The sequence below is a fragment of the Aptenodytes patagonicus genome, chromosome 14, assembly GCF_965638725.1.
Source record: "Aptenodytes patagonicus chromosome 14, bAptPat1.pri.cur, whole genome shotgun sequence".
Classification (NCBI taxonomy): domain Eukaryota; kingdom Metazoa; phylum Chordata; class Aves; order Sphenisciformes; family Spheniscidae; genus Aptenodytes; species Aptenodytes patagonicus.
Genome location: NC_134962.1, coordinates 2,646,832 through 2,668,886, shown reverse-complemented (window position 1 = coordinate 2,668,886; position 22,055 = coordinate 2,646,832). Strand labels below are relative to the sequence as shown.

Here is a 22,055-nt window from a genome sequence, read left to right as displayed (position 1 = left end):
TTTGGGGATGTAAACAAGGCATTAATTGTGCTAAAATAAAACCAGAATGCTTATGGGCAATCCATCTGTAATCCCAGCAATCCATTTGCTGTGGTCTCTGTAAAATGCTGGCTTTCAAGTATCTAAAACTTCAATGTAAATGAAAGGCCATGAAAATGCAGCAATGACAATAAACCAAGGTGAAAGAATATCCATACCGAAGAGAAACAGAGATTGTTAAATGCCTTTTGACACTCAGAGAGCATCATAATCAGAACGGGACTATTTACAGCTCAATTTAAATCTCCAGTGAATCAGAAGCAAAACTCTGATAATGCCATGACTTTTCCAGGGGTAAAGACGCTGCCGTATTGCACCTACCCCTCAGCCAGGAGCATCCATCATCTTTATTCATGTAAGCAATCCTGCTGTGATTTGCAACCCGGCTATTCATTTACAAGGTTAAATATGAGCCTAAATGCCTCATTCCAAGTTTCCACATCCCTCAGTCTCAGCCAAAATCATCTCCCAAGGCGACTTCTGTCACTAGCAGAGCTGAAAATAGAAGCAGGGAGTCCTGCCTTTTGGTCCTGTGCCTTAATAAATGCTCTCCTTTCCAAATATAGCTCCTGATGGTGTCTCATTCCCCGCAGGTTCGGCCATGCCCAGCCCCGTCCTCTCACCCGAGCCCAGCCCAGATCTTGCTCCTCAGAGGAGCCTGGAGGCTCCCCGGGCACCTATGCGGGTAGAAAACATTATGGGCAACACGCAGGCTGGCTCCAAGGCAGGGATTCTCATGGTTTATAAGCTTTTTAATAAATCTTTAGCAAAGGCCTCTCTGGGACAACGTTAATAGCTCCTCTGCCTTCTCGGTGCACTGAAATGATGGCTGAACAGCCCTGACACGCACCACCCTGTGTGTACAAAGCCATAAAGTGTGCTAAGGATGGTGGTGCAAAACGTGCAATGGAGCATCTCCAGAGGACCAAAGCAGTGTCCCGGAGGCGGCTGCGGTGTAGACAGCAAGGCTGCATTAAACGGCGCTCCAGGAGGCGGGTAATAACACAGAGAATTAATCAGGCTACAGAGAAGCAGGTCTTAGAGACCCCAAACCATGTTACAGCGGTGGCACTGGGATGGGAAGGAAAATGAGAGGGTTTACTTTCCTGATCAGCCCTATTGCACCACCACCACCTGCAAGGCCCCAGGATACGTCCCCCGGCCCCTGTTCACGGTTGCAGCAAACCTGCTCTCCTTGCTGTGTGACAACAAGGTGGCAAAAATGGGAGGTGGTTTTCCAGCAGATCAGGTTTTCTGGGGTCTTCCCCGGACACATGGCCGGGAGCGGGAGCACTACCGGCTGAGCACCGTGCCCTGCTTCTGTGCTTTGGCTCCCCTTGCAGCTATTGAAACATGCCTGCACATTTCCATCCCAGGGAAGTGGGAGGGGGATGAGATTTCCTTGGCTTCAGGTTTTTGGGGAAGGTTGTTTTCTGCTTTATGGGCAGACAAGGAGCATTCACAAATCCATCACAGCAAACTAAGGAAACAGGAATAGGCATCCATAGCTTTACCGTACAGGCACAAGTCACAAAAGTTCTCTTCCTCTGCCTTCCCCCTCTATTTAGGTAGCACATTTCTCAGTTAGAAAAAAGGCAGGATATGGGTTCATATATATTTTCTCCTTCAACATCCACCACTTTTGAAATCAATTCCCACTCCAAGAGCAGCTCCAGCCTTTCCCTCTTGCTTATAACGGAGTCAGGGAGCAGAAACAGCATCATCTGCCCCAAGTGCCCAGAGCCAGAGTCCTGACCTGAACCCATGAACTGCAGGAATTTGAGTAGAAATGGGTTTTGCATGACATGCCTTGTCCCTAGTCTAGCAAAGGATTATGTATCTCCACACATACAAGCAAGAGTGAGCTTAAGAGCTTTCCTGGACTGAAGGCTCAAAAATGCCGTCTGGAAATGTCGGGGAATGGAGATCAAGATATGAACATTGACAGCAGGAAAAGGGGTTAAATTTAAGGAATTGGTTGTTTGTTTTACAGGCTGGCTCTAATCATTTAACTTGCTCAACTCAGAGTAAAAGCCTTATTAATAATAATCACCACATGCAAAGTTCTGGCTCAAATGTTCCTCTTTGTCCTCATCTAACATGAATCACTGGCAAATGCTTGTCTGCGTATTCTCCTTGCCCTGCACACGCCGCCTCAGAGGAGCCAGATGTCTGGAGGAAAACCCAAAGTATTAATCAAGCCCGTGCACCTGCCAGAAGAGTCTGTCTCTGCCGCGATTCAGCACTGCTGGGCTGAGGTTTTCTTTTAAAAACTTGGTGAGGAGAAATATATTCATGCAGCTGCAGAAACGGTTCACGGGAGAGAATCCTAAAGACCACGGTGCAATTACGGTGCATTGGGAGGTAAATTAAGAGTATAAAATATTGGACATGTAAGTAATTCTTAAAACGTCTACGCAGGCATTTACTCAGAGCACATTCATTGATTTTAATGTGAGGGAAAGTTGCTGTCTCATGCAATACCCATGTTATTCAGATTGAAATCTGAGCGCTGCCTCTGTTTCATCCCACAGGGTATTCCCCCAAAAGAGCCTCTGCTTCCTCCCTACCTCTGAGAACTCATTATTCGTGACTACAGGAATACAAGCCTTCCTAATCTAACCTTTATCTGTATATGAAGATCAAGTTATTTCTGTTTCTTAAGGGCAAAGTCCTGCTTTTCTGCAACACTTCGAGGAAGAAAATGAAATAAATTTAAGAAGCCAAGGGCTATGCTGCATGGTTGGAGCACGCAGGAATAAAAAAAATCCTCTTGCTGAGGGGTCAAGCTCCTTTGCCTGACCTGGACAAGTCACTTGACCTGACTTAACTGAGCTCTAAAACTGGGTTAAAAGCAAGATGTCCCTGTAAAATGTAATGCTGCATCTCATCTAAACATTCCTCGAGGGAATGGGATATACAAAAATAGGCTCTGGTCTAATTGCAGATAGGAAGATTGTCTCAAAATGTGCAGGGCTGGTTCCTGCTGCAGACAGGAATAGTAGCCAGTTTTTCAAAGGTCTGTCCCAGAATCAGCTATTCAGCTGGAGCCCGAGGTTTCCTGCCCGCAAAGGACAAGCTTTGTCTCTCTGAGCTCCTTTAGCCTCGCTTCCCCATCTCTGACTTTGCACTAGTTTCACAGCACCAAGAAATACAGCACCTCAAAAACGAGCATCCTCGCCGAGAACATCCGCAGGCAGCTGCCAACATAGAGGCTCGGCGGCTCTCAGCAGCCGCATGAACCATCTCAGACCCACGGCAGGCAACTAAATGGCTCAAAATCCTTATGTTGAGTTTAAAAATCTCACTTTCTGCACGCCTCAGCCCATGGTTTACGCTTCTGTAAAGGCAGGACCCCAGAGCTGTGCTCTCGGGCTCCCTCTCAGCTAACAGCAAAGAAGGACGGACGAGATTTTGGGTCCATCCCTGGCTTCATGCCTCAATAATGAGAAGAATGTGGCTTCTTGGAGCCAGAGGCTAACGGATAATGCCAAAGCATAAAACGCAAGCATTACCACAGCACTGCTAATTTCATTTGCTCATCAGTTTATTTAATTAACTGAGTCTTGGGAAAAAAAGAAGTATTTGGTAATTTTGCCATCTGTTTAATCTTACTTCTCTTGTCCCAGCTAGTGACTAGGAAGGAGCTCAGAGCCAAGAAGCAGGAGAGCTGGTTCACAGCCTTTTGATTTTAGTCCCCAGAAGATGATGACCCCCAAGCTGGGTAAAAAAATATACCCAGAGGAATAATGGGAGTGCTGCAATTAGTAGGACCATGTTCCCTCTCTGCAACTCTCCCCCAGTCACACCGGTGCAAATCAGGAATAAGCCCCAAAAGCCAAGGGGGCTGCACTACCTCGGCTCAGCCAGGTCTGAACCCAGCGATGCCTGAGAGACACCCAAGTTTGCCACGCAGAAAAACGCAGGATTAGGTCCAGCAACAAGAAATAAAAGGGCCAGTGGCCAGTTTTGGAGCTCTGCATCCCTTCCCCACATCAGCAGGACGGCATGCTCCCCCACAGCAAAGGTGGCAGAATATGGCCCTGGTGCTTTTCATGTCCGTGAAGCTGCTCCTGTTGGGATGGGAATGTTTCTGCTGGGAACAGTGCCTTGGCCATGGGGACAGGCAGGCCTGGAGGAGCTGCTCAGGGTGAAGGGATGCAAAACAAACCCAGATCTCCAGAGAGATCAGGCTTAAAAAGACAGTGCTCTTTAGCCCTAAAAAAATCGCTGAAACAGCCACTTATGCCGCAGGGAGGGGAGAGCATCACAACAGCTGCCAGTCAAGCTCTGTCTAAGTTCACCACTAATATAACTATTTTGGGTCTTCCAGGAGCTGCAACTCTTCAAAGTCCTTTTCCATCAATCTCCCCTCTACAGCAGTAAAGTTTCCCTGAGCTGTAGCCAGATTTGCCCCGGCCATGCTGATCCCCAGGAGCAATGGAGAGATCCTCCTTGCCACCACCCATGTCGGTGTCTCCTTTGCTCATGACAGAGAATGGCCAGCTCGTGACACCGGCCCCGATGGGAGCGGGGCAGCCTCACCTGCACACATAGTGCCAGATCTGCCAGAGCACAGCCTCTCCTTCCACCTGATAAATTAATCCCCAGCGCCAACTGGCTATTAATCACTTCTATTATCTCTTGCTTCTTCTCTGGCATAACTTGAACACAGCAAGTGGGTGGCCAGGTGTGGATGGGTGAGCAGGTGAGTGCGGCTCAGCCCCAAGCACCGGGGGGAGCACGGGGCAGCCCCCCATCATCAAGAGCCCTTTGCAAGGGGAGAGGCTGCCCGGAGAGCTAAACACCCCAGAGAAGAAGGGAAAGCCGTGGTCCTGCCAGAAGAAAAAAAGGCAACCTCAGTTACAAGGGAGCCTCTTTTTTAAAGCCTTTCAGGCTGGGCAGCTTTGGAGGGCTTGTTGCAATCAGGGCTGAGGGGTGAGAGCCAGCATGTGCAGACCAAGGCTTTTTGGCTCACCTGGATACTTGCAAAGAAGGAGGCACTGCCTCATCCATAGCTCCCCAAAAACCTCCATCAGTGGAAGAGGGGAGGAATGGTGCGTGTCCCCCCAGTCCCTGCAGTGCAGCCATTTGCAGGCCAGCACTACACTTTAATCTCATTTAAGGCCACCCTACCCAGCCGGTCCCCAAGCCATGTGCCTGGCCCTCGCTGCTGCTCGCAGCTACAAACCAGACGGGCACGGGCAGCCGGGAACCAGCCCCAGCAACACTCGGGTGCGTGAATGAACCTCTCCGGCTATCCTGGTTCCTAAGGCAACGAGGCTCATGCAATTGCCCTGTCTGCCTTGCTGTCCCTCTCTAATATTTGGACGTGTTTCATCAAATTTGCCAAAGAATGGAGAGCCAGTGATGGGCAGCAATGAGGAGGATGGCACCCTGTTTTTGCCCCTCAGAGGAGGCTGCCGTGCAAGCCTAATGGGGCCAGCAGACGCCAGCGAGCCTGAGAGAGCCATGAGCTCACAGAAACCAGCTCCCCCAAGCTCCCCCGCTCAGCAAATGACAGGTTTGTTCCCTCTCCTTATTTCCCCGTGCCGGTAAACACAACAATAAATAGCAAGCTGCAGGAGGCAGATAATTGTGTGGTGAAAGGTGGAAAACATCTAAAAATGATTTAAAGCAGGGAGGAGAATAGGAAGAGAGGGCTGCGGATTATATTCTCCGAGAAGGAGGAGCTGTTCGGCTGGTGAAAGGCAGCAGAGGCAGGGAAGGTTTTCCTGCCCACCCTGCAGCTCCTTGCTCCAGGCAATGCTCGAGTCCTCTGTGCAGGTCCCTCCTTGCAAAGGTCCCCAGACCCAGCCCTCACATGCGACCCTGCCAGCTCCAGCCCCGGGACGGGCTGGGAGCAAGGCCAGCACCACAGGGGCCGGACCCACGGTCTTTTGAAGCTCACAAGTAACAGGAACACAGGGCACGGACACATTAAAGCTGAAGAGAGATTATGTAGCTGCCATTTCAACACGCCAGTAAATCAAAGTCGATGGAAGCCATATGCTCTGCTGGGAAGCATCCATCTCGTTGCCAGGGAAACATCCTTCCTGTTTAAAATGGCAGGCAAAGGCTTGCAAAAACCTGCTTTTAACCCCCTTTTCTCAGGCACAATCCAAGTCCCCCGGCAGCTCCTCCAGCCCCGCAGCATTGTGCCATACTGCTGCCTGGCTGCTCCCTGGGAGAGCTGTCGCAGCTTAACTCAGGAGCGTGAGAAGGGGATGGTGCCTCTCCCACGGGGTCCAGAAGAAATCAGACCCAGCCTGACAGCACCGTGACCCTGATTCCAATTCCCAGCTCACTCTCAAGCCAGTTTCCATGGTTTATTCCCTGAGAAAAACAGGGGATCACCTGCCTGGGTCACATCAAGCAGCTCCGCTCAGGGATGCTGCAGGTGTGTGGTACAGGCAGTGCCTGGCTGGGCACGGACGTGCCCGGCTGTGGGGCAAGACACTTCCAGAGCAAGAGAATAACCAACAGCAGGACCATGGCCTGGGTTACTGCTGCTCAAATCCAGCCTTTTGCAAAGCAGCAGGTACCACCCAATTTCTTACAAGTAGCAAGCAAAAATCTGACCTTGAAAATGACAGCAAACTGCAGCCAGGGCTTCAGGCTCTCAGAAATAACGATAAACCCATCACTGAGCTCAGCAGCTGGCTGGAGTCCGCAGCTGGCCCCAGGCCTCCTTCTCTGCATCTGCACCTTCTTGTTACTCCCTCTGAGCCGAATGTACAGTCATTGCTCAGAAACACGGCCAGGTTGGTTTGCTGGGGTCTCTGCCAGCTGATGGAGGAAAGGGCGATGGGGGTGTGGGAAGGGGCACCCCCAGAGCACAATCTGTAATCCAGCATCATGGAAGTCACGGCAGCAAACACTCTCCAGCCTATTAATGCTAACGAATTTGCATGTGATTTTGTCCTAGACAGAAGATACAGACCAGTGACCAGTGGGTACTGGGACAGAAAACTGGGCGTCCTCTTGCAAAGATGTTACTTCTCTGTGTTTACTTCCAACCTCAGCCTCTCATGATTTTTTTTTTGCCTTTTTTTAACTCTTCTCATTTATTGTAAATCCCACAAGCAGAGGAAGCCAACTGTTAAAGTACAGAAACGGAGTATTTTCTATTCTGATAAGTAGCTGTGCTCTAACAACCTTTATAATGGAGATCAGAGACAATATTTAATAATTCAAAGCCTAGGAAGGCCTGACGGGACAAGCATACATGCTGAAGTCTCCTTGTCTGTATGGGAAATGGTTATTACTGCTGGAGGAGGGAGAGGCTAGGGTTACAGCATGAGGAGCAGGGATGCTGGCTTATGCCGCAGGCATCCCATGTCACTAAATTCCTCCGTACCTCAGCTCCCAAACTGGAAAACGGGGGTAATGATTCCCCCCCAGCACACAGGGGCACAGCTGAGGTTAAGCCCATGCATAGCTCAAGAGATGCCCATGGCCCTCAGCAACAAATAAATCCTTCTAGAGTAAAATAAAGCCTGGCACAAAAACACTGCAAAGCACACCCGTAACCAAGGCTCACATGGACCAGCGCCAACAACAGCATCTTAAGTGACAGCACAAAGCCACCCGGGAGCACGCAAGAGCAACGTCCTCCAGCACATGACACCAGGGCATGCACAGCACCACAGCCACGGTGTTAGTCCTGCCCTATATGAAGGCACTTGCTACAGTCCTAAATCCCTTCCCCAGCCGCTAACTTGGCTCTTAACCCAGGTGGCAGCAGCCAGTGCAGAGCCCACGAGCAGATGCCACAGCACCACTTCTCCATCAGGGCATCCTGCTCCTGCCAGAGCTGGGAAGGAGTCACCTTCACTTGGTGGCATCGTAGCAAGATCTCCCCGGTGACTCGTCAGCTGGCTCCGAGATATGCCCAGCCTGTCTGGGAATTATGTCACCAGGCACGGTAAATATCACATGGCCCTTTTATGATCCTGCGCGCTCCTTCCTACCTCCTTCTTGGCTTGGAGCCTCGCGAGTCGTTTGTGCTGTGCGTTGAGGACACTGACAGTGATAAAGCGCAATGAATGGATAATAGCCAGGTAGTATTTTGAGTTACAGCATCATCAGCCTGCTGCTACACCAAAGCAGGAGCAGCTCTCCATCCTGGTTGTGTAACCCAGCCGCGCAGGACATTCCCCGTAATTACAGGGCCTTTCCCTGCAGTCCCATGGGGGCCATATTCTGCATTCATGAAAGGACACTCAGAGTTTAGCTTCCTCCCTAGTATATTTTTTCAGTCTTCCCTAGAAACAGCAAAGAGCAAGAGGAAGCAGGAGAGAGAAAAAAAATGTTTAAATAATCATAGAATCATAAAGGCTGAAAAAGACCTCTAAGATCATCGAGTCCAACCGTCAACCCAACACCACCATGCCCACTAAACCATGTCCCTAAGAGCCTCATCTACACGTCTTTTAAATACTTCCAGGGATGGGGACTCAACCACTTCCCTGGGCAGCCTGTTCCAATGTTTAACCGCTCTTTCAGTAAAGAAATTTTTCCTCATGTCCAAAATTAATCTTCATTTAATGTCTGCTGTGCTTTTAGCAAATGAAAAATAAGTAAGCCACCCCATCAGGCCTGTGCTACCTCCCTGGGCTGCTCTACCAGCCCCTGCATTTCACACATGGGATACGCATCCCACCGGCCCGCTGCAGCCGGCAGGGAATGCCGTCGCAGGGTCGGGCTTGTATCCGGCCACTCTTCCCAACTCACATCCCACAGGGACACGGCTGCAGGGTAGATGGGCCTCCCCAGCCACAGATGGGGGCTGGCAATCTATTAGCTTAATGAATTTCTCTGTGGTTTTTAATAGCCATCTGTTCCCATGTGGAGAAGGGCCAAAAGACCAAGGCTAGGTAGGACTGGAAATCACTTTGGAGGTTCAGCCCGTTTCTCTGCAGGGAGCTGGGGCTTGGGCAGGTGCTCTATGCCAACAGCACACCCACAGCAGGCTTATTTGCTCTGCAGAGTGTTTGCAAAGAGGGGCGGCCAAAATGGCAAATGCCATGGAGGTGCTCCCCAGGTGCCCAAATTCTTGCATAAGGATGGGTCAAGCCCAGGCAACATCAAGCCCTGTCCTACTAGCAGATCTCCCAGATTTGGCTATTCCAAAGCACAGGGTGGAGACCTGAGGTTGGGATACATCTCGCCTCCTTGTAGCTGTCTACATCCCCATCTCCTGGTAGAAACACTGGAACAGACACATCTTTAGAGTCCCATTCACTTCTCTTATTCAGGCACTTTCATTACCTTTCCCTATACTCACAACCTCAAATCATTCCCCCCATGCTAAGGCAGGTTAATCCATCGCCAACTTAAAACCAAATTCAGACCTATATTGTGTTATTTATCCCGGGCTCAGATGTGAAATCTACCGATTCACAGACTAAGCCTCAGTAGCTCGCTCTGTGCCATTTAGCACGACTCAAGATGCTCCCACCACCCACAAACACGCATCAGGCGGAGTGCAGGCTCAGGGCCTGGAGGGGCAGCTCAGAGAAGGTTTCAAATTATATCTAATTTCTGTTGCGGAAAAGAAAAACATCATCAGCAACAAAAGGTCAATGCGCAAATTCTTCCTACTCCTCATTAGCTGGTATGGTAAGAGAGAAGCTTCTAAATAAGAATAGCATTAAAAACATCTAGATATTAAAGGGAAGAATGTGGAAAAGAAGAAAAATTCCGTGCAAAATTCCATGACTGCATGTCATGCCTGACAAATTACAGACAAAGAGCTCAGGAAATTCTCCTTTTCTCTAGGTCTTTTTCCTTCCTTACAGGAAGAGCCATAACTAAGAAAAAGACAACCGTGCATCCAGTAGCCACAAGGACCAAACCACGAGGTCACATTAACAAAGTTTCTTTATCGCTGATACGGATTAAATGCATCGGTCCCTCTGGCTACGGAGACAGAACCCTCATGAAGTGCCAGCAATTTAGTTCAAGACATAATGACAAGGACTTGTCCCTCTGGCTCAGGGTGATGCTTAATTGGGTGTGAAGTCAGCTTTTGGATGAACATGGCCTTTAGCATGCTGCCTTCTTTGCAGCTCCCCAGAGAACTGTTACGTGAGGGGCTCTCCTTGCACCCCCAAACTCCCAAACTCATACGCAGCAAGGCAGCTTTCTGTGAGGCCACCAAGCAAGCATGGGACGCGTCTGAAAAGAACCATCCCAGGAGAAATGGCACAGTGAAATTCCTCCAAACCCGGCAACTCCTGCACTGGCAATGTCTCGGAGGAGCCCAACTGCATTTGCCCATGGCACCTCCAGTCCCTGCTCTGATACCAACGGAGAATTACAGCCACTCGGAAATATCTCATCTCTCCTAAATAAGAAACATCCCACTGACTGAAAACCCAACAGCATCAGCAGATCAACCTCAGGGGAGAAAAGGAGGTACAAATCACGTTTCCCCCTTGGTCATGAGCCACTGTAGAGCACTGTAGAGCTCCTGGACACGGACACACAGTATGTTGTGTCCCTACGAGCTGTCCTAGCAGCTATGCAACCCCAAGATGGACAAACATCCCATGCAAACTCCTACCCATGCTCCAAATGGCCATCCTCCTTCAGCCAGGAGAGATGGGATCAGCAGCACGAATCTTCCAAACGATGGAGCCAGTCTGAGGGTTGGTTTTGCTGCTCATTCAAGCCTGGAGTCTTTATATAGAGTCAGGGCAGGATCCAAAAACGGAAGAGAGACACCCACTCCCAGGGAGTGTAACACACACACTGAAATAAATAGCTCCCTGCCTAAGGAGATGACTCAGGAATCTCACTAGTCCTTAAAGCACAAATCATTGCTAATAAACCCCAGGAAACCTGGAAGAAGGCCCAGTGAGAGGTTAACTGGACAAGACATGGCATTTCCAGCCTTGCTAGGCACAGAGGAAAAGGGAAGGATGAATAACCACATTATTAAACCAATGTCAAACATTGAACCGATGGCCACACCAGCCTGAGCCCTTTGGGCAGTCTACCTGCTTCAAGAGCAATGAGTAGTCCTTATTACTGGGGAGAGGTTTGGTTTTTCACTGCCCCTCCTGGAAGCATTCAGGCTTAACCACCATATGGCTTGAAGTGGCAGGAGGCAACACGGCCTCACTCCCTGTTTGTCCAGCTATAATATACAGATATTTATATTTAACTCCTTTGCTCTCCTCTTGAGTGAAGGATGGAGTGCTCTTACATCCCTTATTACGTTCTTCAGATCAGGTAACGAACCTCCGAGCACGCATAAACTCAATTAACGGCCACTTTGAGACTCCGAGTTGTGCGAAAGCCCATAAACATGCAGGAGAAAAAGTCTCCCAGTGCTGTCATTTCGCTGCCACATAACACTCCAACAGTGAGAAAGCCGATAAGCCCAATTCACAGCCCTCTACGCACTGCATTTGTAATGAACAGCAAGATCACAGCGAACTGCCCCCAGTATGGGTGATCTATGTCCCAGGGAAGATGTGCCTTCATCCTCCGAGCCCGAAGTTAACCCTGCTGAGGTCCACAGACTACAGGATTTACCGCTAAGGTAGGCTGGCTCATCTGCTCTAGCCAAAGCCAACCCCATTTTCTTTAGCGAACCCAAGGAGCACGAATAGAAACCAACCCACCAATTCAAAAGCAAGTAAGAAGCTGAGCAAATACTATTAAAAAGAAAAGTGGAGCAAAGCTAACATTTACCAGCAGTCCCCTGACACTACTTTATGCCTTTCATCTGTCTTGTCTTTTCAATACAGTAAGTCCTTACAGCAGGGACTGGCTCTTTTTGGCTCGGTGTACAGCACAGAAGCTTGTAGACTTCTATTTCCATTAGGAGTGCTTGCATGCTGCTGTAATATTGAGAGTATTGTTTTCCCCTTGGTATTCATTTTAACTATTATTTGACGGAAGTTTTTCATTTTCTTTTGCACCGCATATTAGTTTTTCCAACCATATCGAACCAAAGTTGCAACCAACACACGCAGCAGGTATCCAGACACAAGCTACTGCGTTCACACAGGAGACAGAGAAGAGGTGTATGTGAGTCACCTTTGAGTCAGGATTTCTGCTAGCTTTCCCCCCCCCCCCCCCAGGGCATCATAATAACTTTACAGAGAGTGACAGCATATCTGTGGAAGCTGCATTAGGATTGCCTGTCCTGCTGCACTCATCCATTGCAGCGTGCGACAGCAGCTCAGCTATCGCCCCAGCCGTATTTTGCTTTGACACTGTCACCTCCCCGGGCTGGCAGGGCTCTAAAGGAGAAAGCAGGACTTCCAGGCAGATCAGGGTTTGTTTACAAATAAGGCATTTGTGAATCCCTGGGAAAGACCCTCCGGAAGGCAAAAATCTCTGCCTCTTTCAATCTTGTCCTGAAGAGACCAAGTGCCAGCCATGATGGACTTCCAGGATCGTCAGATGGAGAGCGGTTGCCTCCTGACCCAAGCAGGGGCAGTTGTTCCCTCTGACCTTGCCTGTCCTCATGTTTCGTTGCCCTGTCCCACCCTCCCAGGGGAGGCATTTAAAAAGGAGGATCTCTGAATGAATACTGACCACTGGGCACTCTCCTCCAAGAGCCCAAACACAACTGTAGCTGCTTATGAACTATAATCAGTATTAATAAGGCTTGAGGCACCTCCTGCCACAGCCTGTAGGAACTGTGATGTTCAGACCCAGAACTACCCTGTGGACATCCTGCCAGGTAAGGTCAAGATGAGAGATGGGGCTGATCCACATTGAAACGGGATGAGCAGGATCCGAGATCCACATTTACCCAGCCATGTTTGAGAAACAGTTTCGAGTAAAGGAACCTTTACAGCAAACCCTGATCAACTTGTGGACCTGCAACCCAAGATCCAGGGGAAATCAGAAGATCAAGTGACTGCTCGGTCACAGCGCTTGCACAGACAAGGCTGCTCCTGCACCCAGCACTCCCAGTGACCCTGATGTAGCTTTAAATCACCTCCCTACAGCAGCAAGAGTGAGAGGCGGGAAGATCTTGCAGGTCTTCTGCTCCGCACGCCTTGGAAGAGGCTGCCCTTTTGACATCCAATCCACTCAAAAAAAGTCACCGGATGAATGCTTACCGACACCAAAGCCTTCCACACATCTAAAAAGCATGTTAAGAGGCTGGAGTGATACCGAAGACAGATCAGAGATCTGGAGGAATGCTCCGGTTTCCCTCATTTATTGGCAGTTAGACAGTCAAGAAACCTCGAGGCTGTAATAAAGCAGCTCTCGCCATCCCAGCCAGTGACATGTGTGAGATACTCCGTACCAAAAACCACTATATATAATTAATTCAGTGCTTCAGAATAAAAGCACATGACCCCCCCAAAAAACACCTTCAATGTAAGTGTTATAGGAGGCTGCATTCACAGTTTATCTAGGATAAGGCCAGGAGAACCATGTGAGGAGCTGAGGTCACCCGCAGCTTCAGTGAGCTGATCAAGTAAGATCATGTATCACACAACTTGTTCTTACTGGAGAAAAGTGACATTTTTCTTTTCATCTGGGTGGATGGGCACATCCACCAAGGGACCACATTTAAATACCTATGCCTGCAGTCCTGGTGGGGCCATCTTTTGCCATGAGTGAGTGTCAGTAGCCCGAGTGTTTTTGGCTTGCAACCTGATTAGAAGCCATTTAAACATCTGGTGGTGAAGGACTCAGCCGCACCAGGCAAACCACTGTGCCCAGTGTCCTTCTGCACTATCTTGTCTCACCGTCGTGAGCTCACTAGTCAAATCACCTTGCAACACAGCTCCTGTCTAAATACATTCATGAAACTCAGTTTAGACCACCACAATAAACTGGTTTTGAAATGTGGTTCCTTTTTGACCGTCGTGGGCTAAAAGCCATTGCATTATTCTGTAGCAATGTTTATCTCAATGCTGGAGACCTCCTCTCTCTTTGATGCATTGGGAACTGGGGACATTTCACACCAACAGGGACAGGCTCATGTTTGCCTGAGAAGCATGCCATAGACAAAGTTTAATCCTTTGTAGGAACCACTCTCCGTCTTTCTCAGCTTTCCTATATCTACTCTACAGGAGATTACACAGCAGAAAAAGACACTGGCACATCTCACTGCCACCACAATTTGAAGAGGAATTTGTCCCTCAAGAACCGATTAAGAAACCAGCTACGCGTTTGGGCTATCTTAAAAGGGATTATGCAGGGCTATGTGTTTGCTGTTTAAATCCCAGAAGCCAAATACCAAACTTATGTGCTTTTTATCCTGGCAAGCCCCACTGATGCCTAACTGACAGGCAAACCCTCTGCCCTCCTCACCCTGCCCCACCAAATGACTTGCACAGAGTCTCACCCTGCTAACGTCCCCTCCCTCTGCTGCAATGCAAAAAAAAAATCAAGACATCTGATTTTTGCTAACTGCATCTCTTCAAGCAATGCCCATCTTCCCTTTAGTATAGGATTTGGGGCTTGCTTTTTGGGTTATTCCCTCTTATAATAAATTGAGCCATAGGAAGACTCATCTGGTTGAGGTGTGTTGCAGTGCAAAAAGGAGGTCATCCGGAGGATCGGCTTGTTTTTCATTTCCTTAATGTCAGTGTGGGGCAAATGTGGCGACTGGAACGTGACACATTAAAGCGACTGAAATCAGGTTGCTCCCACCAAGCTCTGACTAAGCAGCTGGAGAGGAGCTCGTGAGGCATCACACCATGGAGGTCTCCCTGGTCCCCAGGACAGACACAGCCACGTGGCTGAGGGCATCACTGCCGGAGGTCAAAGCCCAGCAGGTCCATTAAACTCAGCACTTATGGGAGATCTGTATTGGCCCCTGCATCCCACATCCTCACGAGGAAATGGGGAGGAGAACCCAGGAGTTCCCTGCATGTCACTGGTGGATGGGCTGTTTGGTGGCATCGTACGTGCCAGCAGTGTCCCTGACTGTGGGTGAGGGCTTGCCATGAACCACCACCCCTCGGTACTTGGGGATGGATAAGAGAGACCATCAAACTAAATTTACCCCTAACTAGCAAATGCCATAAAACAAGTATAAAAAAATACAAGCGGGAAACAAAACAAAACACGAGAGCTGCCTAAAAACCCAACCCAGGCAGCAGAAAAAATGTTTGGGGGTTCCCAGAGTCCTTCAATCTGATGCAAAAGATTATCTGGGAATGGATCTATACGAAATAACCATGTTTTCCTCAGTCCCTGAGGAGTGGATGGAGTCACAGAAGAGGCCACCTCTGCACTGAGAAACCCTGGACCTTCAGGGAAGTAATTGCATCAACACTCCGTCCTCCCACCGCGCCAGCCATGGCCATGTCAGGATGCAGGCAGTGCAGAGAGGAGACTTTTTGGAGAGAGAGGTCGCTTCTGGCTGGGTTAAAAGGGAATAACAAATGGGATGGGGATGGCACAAGGAAATTTTAATAGAATTAGACAGGGAGGAAATGTTCTTCCTTATTATAATTTAAGTCCATGCACTTGCTTAATTAACTGAATGTATGGTGCACAGTATGCAGATAAAAAACGCATCCAAACTATTTTTAACGCAGTTAAAAAGACGCATTAAGGTTGTAAATTCAAAATAGGAAATGCAAGAATTACATTGGCTCTGGGCACACAGCTTTAAAAGAGTCTGAATACAGGCTGTTTTCTTGCTACTGCCCAAATCCAGCCCCCCGCTCTTCAGCTCAGGGACCAAACATGAACAGCTCACCCAGGGGATCAGCAAACGCGTCTCCAGATGTATCGGGCTACGGGGGTGCTCAGTGCAAGTACCTTGCTTAAGCTGGCACAGAACACAGCGATCCCTCCTGAAATAAGATGGCAGGTAGGGACAAAAATTACTTTTGAGCATCACAGCCCTTTAAACTCAGCACCACTGAGCACAAGACAGATTACAATAGCCAAGGTAAAGGATTAGAAGGAAAAAAATATTTAGATTATTGAAAGAAATAAAACGGAAGCATTTTGGAAGCAAAATGCCTCCCTGTGCAGAGAACTACCTCAAGATCTAAGTGCTGCTGCATCCCTCTAAAAGCCTGACCTGCTATTTAGGCACAGCTCAACTTTTCAAGTTTCAGCTCAACCTTGAACAGAATGAGGCCATGTGCCGCATTGCTAAGGCTCTGTCAAAAAAAAAAAAGGGGCAGGGGGGAGATAGAAAAGAAAGATGCTGAAAGAAATACTGGGAGAAGATGAGAGAGAGGGGAGGCTCAGACCTCCAGGAGCCAAAGTACACCTCCAGCCATGCTCAAAAATGACACCCATCAGGCCCAGCTGTCCATGGGGCTGTGCAAAATATATGTATTATATATAATCTGTATACACACACAGCTACCATGAGCAGGTCACCCCGTTGTGTCAGTGTAGGAAGAGCTATTAAGTATAAAAATGAATCACAACACAGAAATATGAAATAGTGCTTTTGCTCACAGAGGTAATAGCATTTTTACAGAGGCAACATCTGAGATGAGACCACGTTAATGAGTTTGGGGTTCGGGGGTGGGAGTTGCTCTGAATTTCCCTGTTTTTTTATACATTAAATGGTGCAAAGGGGAATGAGTGATGACTGGAAGAAGAGGTGGGGAAAGAAATCAGATGGATTGGATCTAGGATGCAGAATTGGAAATAAACGCAACTTGCACGGGCATCTCAAGGCAGTGCATCAATTGCTCCGTGCAATACCAGCCTGGGAGATGGGCCTCTGCAGATAGGCATTTATCAGAGGTACTTACGCAAAGGCACCTCTCATATTTATTAAAACATGTCCATGCTGGAAGAATCTCTACAGTTTGTGTCTTGGCATTTGCGTGCAGGGAGGCTGCCTGAGCAGCACAGCAGCCCCAGGACAGCTCCACACCTAGAAATGCAGTGTGGTCTATAAGCATCTCTACAAGCTAAAATCCAACCTTGCAGGGTCACAAGCTGGTTCACACTGGAAATAGTTCCTAAATCTTCATGCAAGAAAGTCCCTGTGAGTAGCAGGAGCAGAGAAAGAAGGGTGCTGGCAGATGGGGTCAGTGGTGGAGGGGCTGAGGAGTGCACAGCCCAAGACAGCAGTGGGACGGGGCTCCCTCATCCACAGTCTCCCTCAGGACTCCCACTCCTGCGGTATGAAGGCTAAAGGTGCTTTTGTGCCCAAGGCTTCGGCACAAAATGGGGTTTTGGGCAGGAGGAGACAGTGTGACCCCAATAGCACGGGTAGGGCACTGCAACAGCCATCAGGACATCGGGGGTGGCTCCAGCTCTCCCATACAAACTTTATGACCTTGAGCCAGTCTCCTCATCCTCCCATATCTTTGAATAAGCATCCACTAAGCTTTTTATCTGTGCTGTCTGTCTGGATTACAGACTTCTAGGTACAGAAACCCAGGAAACCCCCTCCTTACCCTGTTCAAACACATACAGATCTGGCATGGACCACAGCAGGCTCACCCAGGCAGCATAGGGCAATAACTGGCGCATGGGTTTATCCCAGTGACTTTGTATGATGTTTACCATACCCTTCAGCTCTTTAGATAACATATTAGCAAACTGCCAAGGCTAAACCTAGTATAGTTCAGAAGACTGGAGTCCATATAACTTCCCGATACACTGTAAAAAATTAATTATATCACTGATGCTTCATAGACATTGGTGCAATTACCACCTCATCCCTGAATTCAGCCTCCATTTCCCGACGGGTGCGTGAGTCGGGGTCAGACGATGGTTTTGCGGTGGTTACATCTCCCGGCTGCTCGGGCATCTGCCCCAAGGTGAGCCAGGGAGGTCACCCAGCTCCCAGCACATCCCAAGCCAGCGGTTTCTAATCAGAGGGCACAGCTCCACGTGGCGTCATGGCAGGTACAAGTGGAGTCACGAGCCCAGGGGAAATGCACCTGCTTGGGCTGGGGAGGAGAGGCGCCTGGGGGGATATGGCTACATGGTGAGAGCCAAGGGGCACCCCAGCCTGACACCCGGGGACAGGGCATTCACAGGAAAGCAAACCCTGGCAAGAGGTCAGTTTGGGATGCCCCCGCTCCTGTCCCGTGAGGATTACTGGCTGACCAAGCAAATGCCACCGCAGAGAGCCAAACGGGTCAGAAGTTAAGACAGAGCAGCTGTCTTAAGCCAAAGATGCTTGTAAAGCCCTCACAGTCAGGGCTACCCTTGCCGCTTGCTATTTGGCTTTCAGCCCCTTCCACCTCTATCATTGTCACCCCAATGTCCCCAAGCTGGGGTCTCACCTGTATTTAATAGCATACAGTGTATGTTGCACACACAACATCCCCCCATCCTTGGTGCACACACAGGCAAGCACCCAGCTCACAATGTGAACACTTGGCCCCTCGACATGATTCCGGAGGATTTTGTGACACAAACCACCTACAACTTCAGAGGATGGTCCTGAGCATGGAGGATGCTCAGGACTCCCAGCGCTGGACTTCACACTCCCCATCATAGCTGCAACTGAGCTCCACAGATGCTCCCTCTTCTCCTCTCCCATTTCCCTAGGGAAAAGAGCTCCCCGCAAGGACCCCAACTCACTGCAGTGCACAGCAAAGCTCCCCCTTCCACCCAGCCAGCATTTCACCGACTCTCTGACTGGACTCACCAACACCTCCTTGGAAGGCCTCAATGTACAAAATGGCTGAGGACCAAAAAACATATCCCAACACCTTATCTGAGAACAGCTGAACAGCAAAAGGATGGGAAAAAAACCCACAGAAGGCCCAAAAAATCCTCTTGCTGGGGCTGACAGAGGCCCTAGCCATGATGAAAAACATGCAAACAAACAAAAAAAACCATCTACACCAGGGGAACAAGCACCCAAGCCTGAGCCCAGGCCTGCGGAAGAGCCTGGTGGGACTGTGGAATGTCCCAGAGGGAAGGGAGTTGCAGTAACACAGCAATTTATCTTGACCCTCCCTTTGCAATCCTCTAAACAACGGGAAGTCCTCTGCTCTCCCTGTGCAGCAATGCCTTCAGATATGGGCATCTTTCTGCCAAACGGCGGGTCAGATGTGGCCGTTTCTGGCTGAAAAAAACGGGGTGGCAGAGGGGAAACGTGCACCCTGGGACCGCTCCTTTGTTTACAGCTCCATCGCTGTGCAGTCAGGAAGCCCCAGACACTGATTAGCATTTCTTTCTAGACACATCTCCAATTCAGCCGCTTCCCACAGGCGGACAAGAAATACCTCCAGAACCCAGTGCAGAGCCATAAAACCAACCCCGGCCCCAAGCCCTTCGCAGCCACACAGCAGCCAAAGATGGGGCTGGGGGAGAAGGAGCGCTGGGTGGGGGGGGAGGGAGGGGGGAGGAGGGAAGGAGAGACAGTGCCTGAGCAGAGCTTTTTTGTTCCTCTGCTCACAGCATTGCTATGGTGATTTCAAGCAAGACGGAGGAGCAGTCCCTACCCATCACTCCCGCTGCTCCAGCCCCCTGCACCGACCGCATGAGCAGCCCCTTCCCCCGCAAGCAGGAGCGGGCAGGGGGGGACAGGGGGCCGGTGCATTGCACCTCCCCGGGGAGCCGCCCCCCAGCTCTGCAGGGGCAGCTTCCCCCCCCCTCCCCCCCCCCCCCGGATTGCCTTCACCACCGCCCCCCGCCCGGCACCGCCACACACCCCGTCCCCGGGCGCAGCGTGCCTGGGCACCGTGCCGCCCTGCACCGGGCACCGACTGCGCCTGGGCGAGGGATGCAGCGGCGGCCCGGCTGCTCCCGGGGGTGGGGTGGGGGTGGGGGGGGCGGCTTAGCCTCCGCCACCCCGCATCGTCCCCTCCGGGGCTCCCCAACCAGCCCTGGCACCCGGCATCCCCTCCCTGCACCCGCTCTGCAGCTGGAGCATCCTTCCTTTTCGGCATGCATTTTGGGGGCTGGGGCGGGGGGGATGGAGGGAGGGAGCTGGCAAGGGCAGATCCGGACCAGGTGGGGGGGGGTCTCTCCCGTCGGGTTTGCCCCCCACCCTTTTACTCACACGTATGCGTGGTAAATGAAAGCCCAGCCCCGCGGTCTCTCCAGCACATTGTAGAGGAAATTCTGCAGCTTGCGGTAAAAAGCATTCCTTTTGGGGGGCTTCCCGCTGCCCGAGACACCGGAGCGGGGCTTGCTGAGGATGCTGCCCCGCTTGGTGCTCTCGGAGCCGGCGATGAGGAGCGCCCCGTCCCGGCTGGAGTCCGGGGCGCCCGGGTCCAGCCCCACGAAGCCCACCTTGAGCTTCTTCTCAGCGGCGGGCCCCGGGTAGACGCCTCCGTTGCGGGATTTCTGCACCATGGTGGCGGCCGGAGGGGCGGCGGGGCCGGGGGCGGCGGGGGGCTCCGCCCGCGCTCCCCGCCGCTGCTCCGCGCCCGGCGCAGGCGAAGCCGCAGGAGCCGGCTGCAATCTGCTCCGCCAGCGCGGCCCCGCCCGCCGCCGCCCGCCCCCTTAACCCTTGGCCTCCCTCGGCGTCCCCCTCCAACATCAGGCTCCCGCACTCCTCCCACCCCGAAAAATCCGGGTTTGCCACCCTCCACCCAAAAGAGGAAAAAAAAAAAAAAGCAGGCTCTGGCCTCTCCCCCAGAAAATCAGGATCTGGCATCGTGCCGCCAAATGAAGGCTCCGGCATCCCCCCAAAGCAGGCTCCGGCATCCTCCTCGAAAATCAAGGTCTGACATCTTTCCCCCGCCCCCAAGCCAGGGTCCAGTGTCCTCTCCCAAAACCAGGCTCTGGCATCCCCCCACCCCCCAAAAATCGCCACGAGTGGGCTCCTTCTGCAAAGGCCCGTCCCCGCGGCTCCGTCGTGGTCCCACTGGCAGCGGGTGCAGAGAGTGCCGCAGGTTCACAGGAAGGACCCCAAGTCCATGCCCCGTCTCCACATGCCCACTCAGCCACCAGACCTGCTTAACCTCACCACAGATCCCCTTGTGCGAAGCCATTCCCTTTGCCCACGCTTCCCCAAGGTCCAGCCTGCCCTCTTAAGACTTGGAAGCCCAAATTCAGCTTACTTCACGCACTGAAACTCCACCGCGATGTGGTCACCAAGCTGCGCGGAGACCGAGCTCCCAGCATAGGAAGTGCTGATGTGCTGGTCAGCTCCAGATGTGCTGACCCAAACCAGCTCTTTAACACACCCTATCGGTTATGGTCCAGCATCACCATTTTCCCCTGTACACCATGGCTGGCTTCTGCCCCGAGGAATATTTCCTCCTGACACACCTTGACAAGACTCAGGAGAAGACAGGTAGGCTGCAGAAGCCCGAGATAAGACAGAGGTACCTGCCCCACACAATTATCCTCCATGGAAAAGGGTCGTTGTAGTGCAATGGGAAGACCTGCAACCAAACAAAAATCAAGCCCAGGACCATCAACTGCTCCTGCAGCGAATTTTCTATCCCTTACAACCCAACAAGTCATGGATGATCTATGAATTGCATACTTCTGCATGTTCATTGCAAGTAAACAGTGCTTTAGGACACGGCTTTTTGTATGTAAATAAAATTGCAAGCTCAGATAGGCTGCTTCTTTCAACACAAAGTACTTTGCCACAATGTTATTAGGGAAGCAGCAAAATGGTTGCCCAAAGTTTCATGGCATGCAGGAACCATGCAGGGCTGTGTTCCAGTTCCCTCTCTTGCGAGGGGCAGCAGTTGGAAAACCAGTCCTGCCATTCTGTATGGTTGACATGCTTTTCCTGAAACTCATATTTAAATGAGAAAATCAACATAACCTTCCGGAGTGCATTTCCCAAGTCCTGGCTTTTTTGGTCCTCTCCTTATGTCTCAGGAGAATCCCAACAACAACTAATGGACAAGAGGAGCATTGAGACTAAAACTGCTGCCGCTTACTCTCCAAATCCTACCATGTATGTTAAAAGAAGAGCCAGCGTGGAGAAACCCTACATTTTTATGAACAGCATGTTTCCTGTGACCCATATTCTAATGCATGGCTAAAAGAGAAGTCATCTCTGCAAGGCAGGCAGAAAGCTAAAGCTGGGTTAAATAATGGAAAAACAGATCTGCAAGTGTGTCAGTGAATAAATTACTCAATTCAGCGAGGGGCCATTCTATTCATTATTT

At 50.6% G+C, this 22,055-nt stretch overlaps 1 protein-coding gene across 8 annotated transcripts in view; it reads right to left on the bottom strand.

The window, feature by feature from the left end:
* The window catches only part of KCNQ2 (potassium voltage-gated channel subfamily Q member 2), a 69,210-nt gene extending 48,936 nt beyond the window's left edge, over positions 1–20,274 (bottom strand). For all 8 annotated transcript variants that reach the window (XM_076352111.1, XM_076352105.1, XM_076352104.1 and 5 more), the window contains exon 1: positions 19,979–20,274. In XM_076352111.1, coding sequence (XP_076208226.1) covers positions 19,979–20,274 — 296 coding nt within the window. The remainder of the gene's footprint in view (positions 1–19,978) is intronic.
* Positions 20,275–22,055: the final 1,781 nt, after the last annotated feature.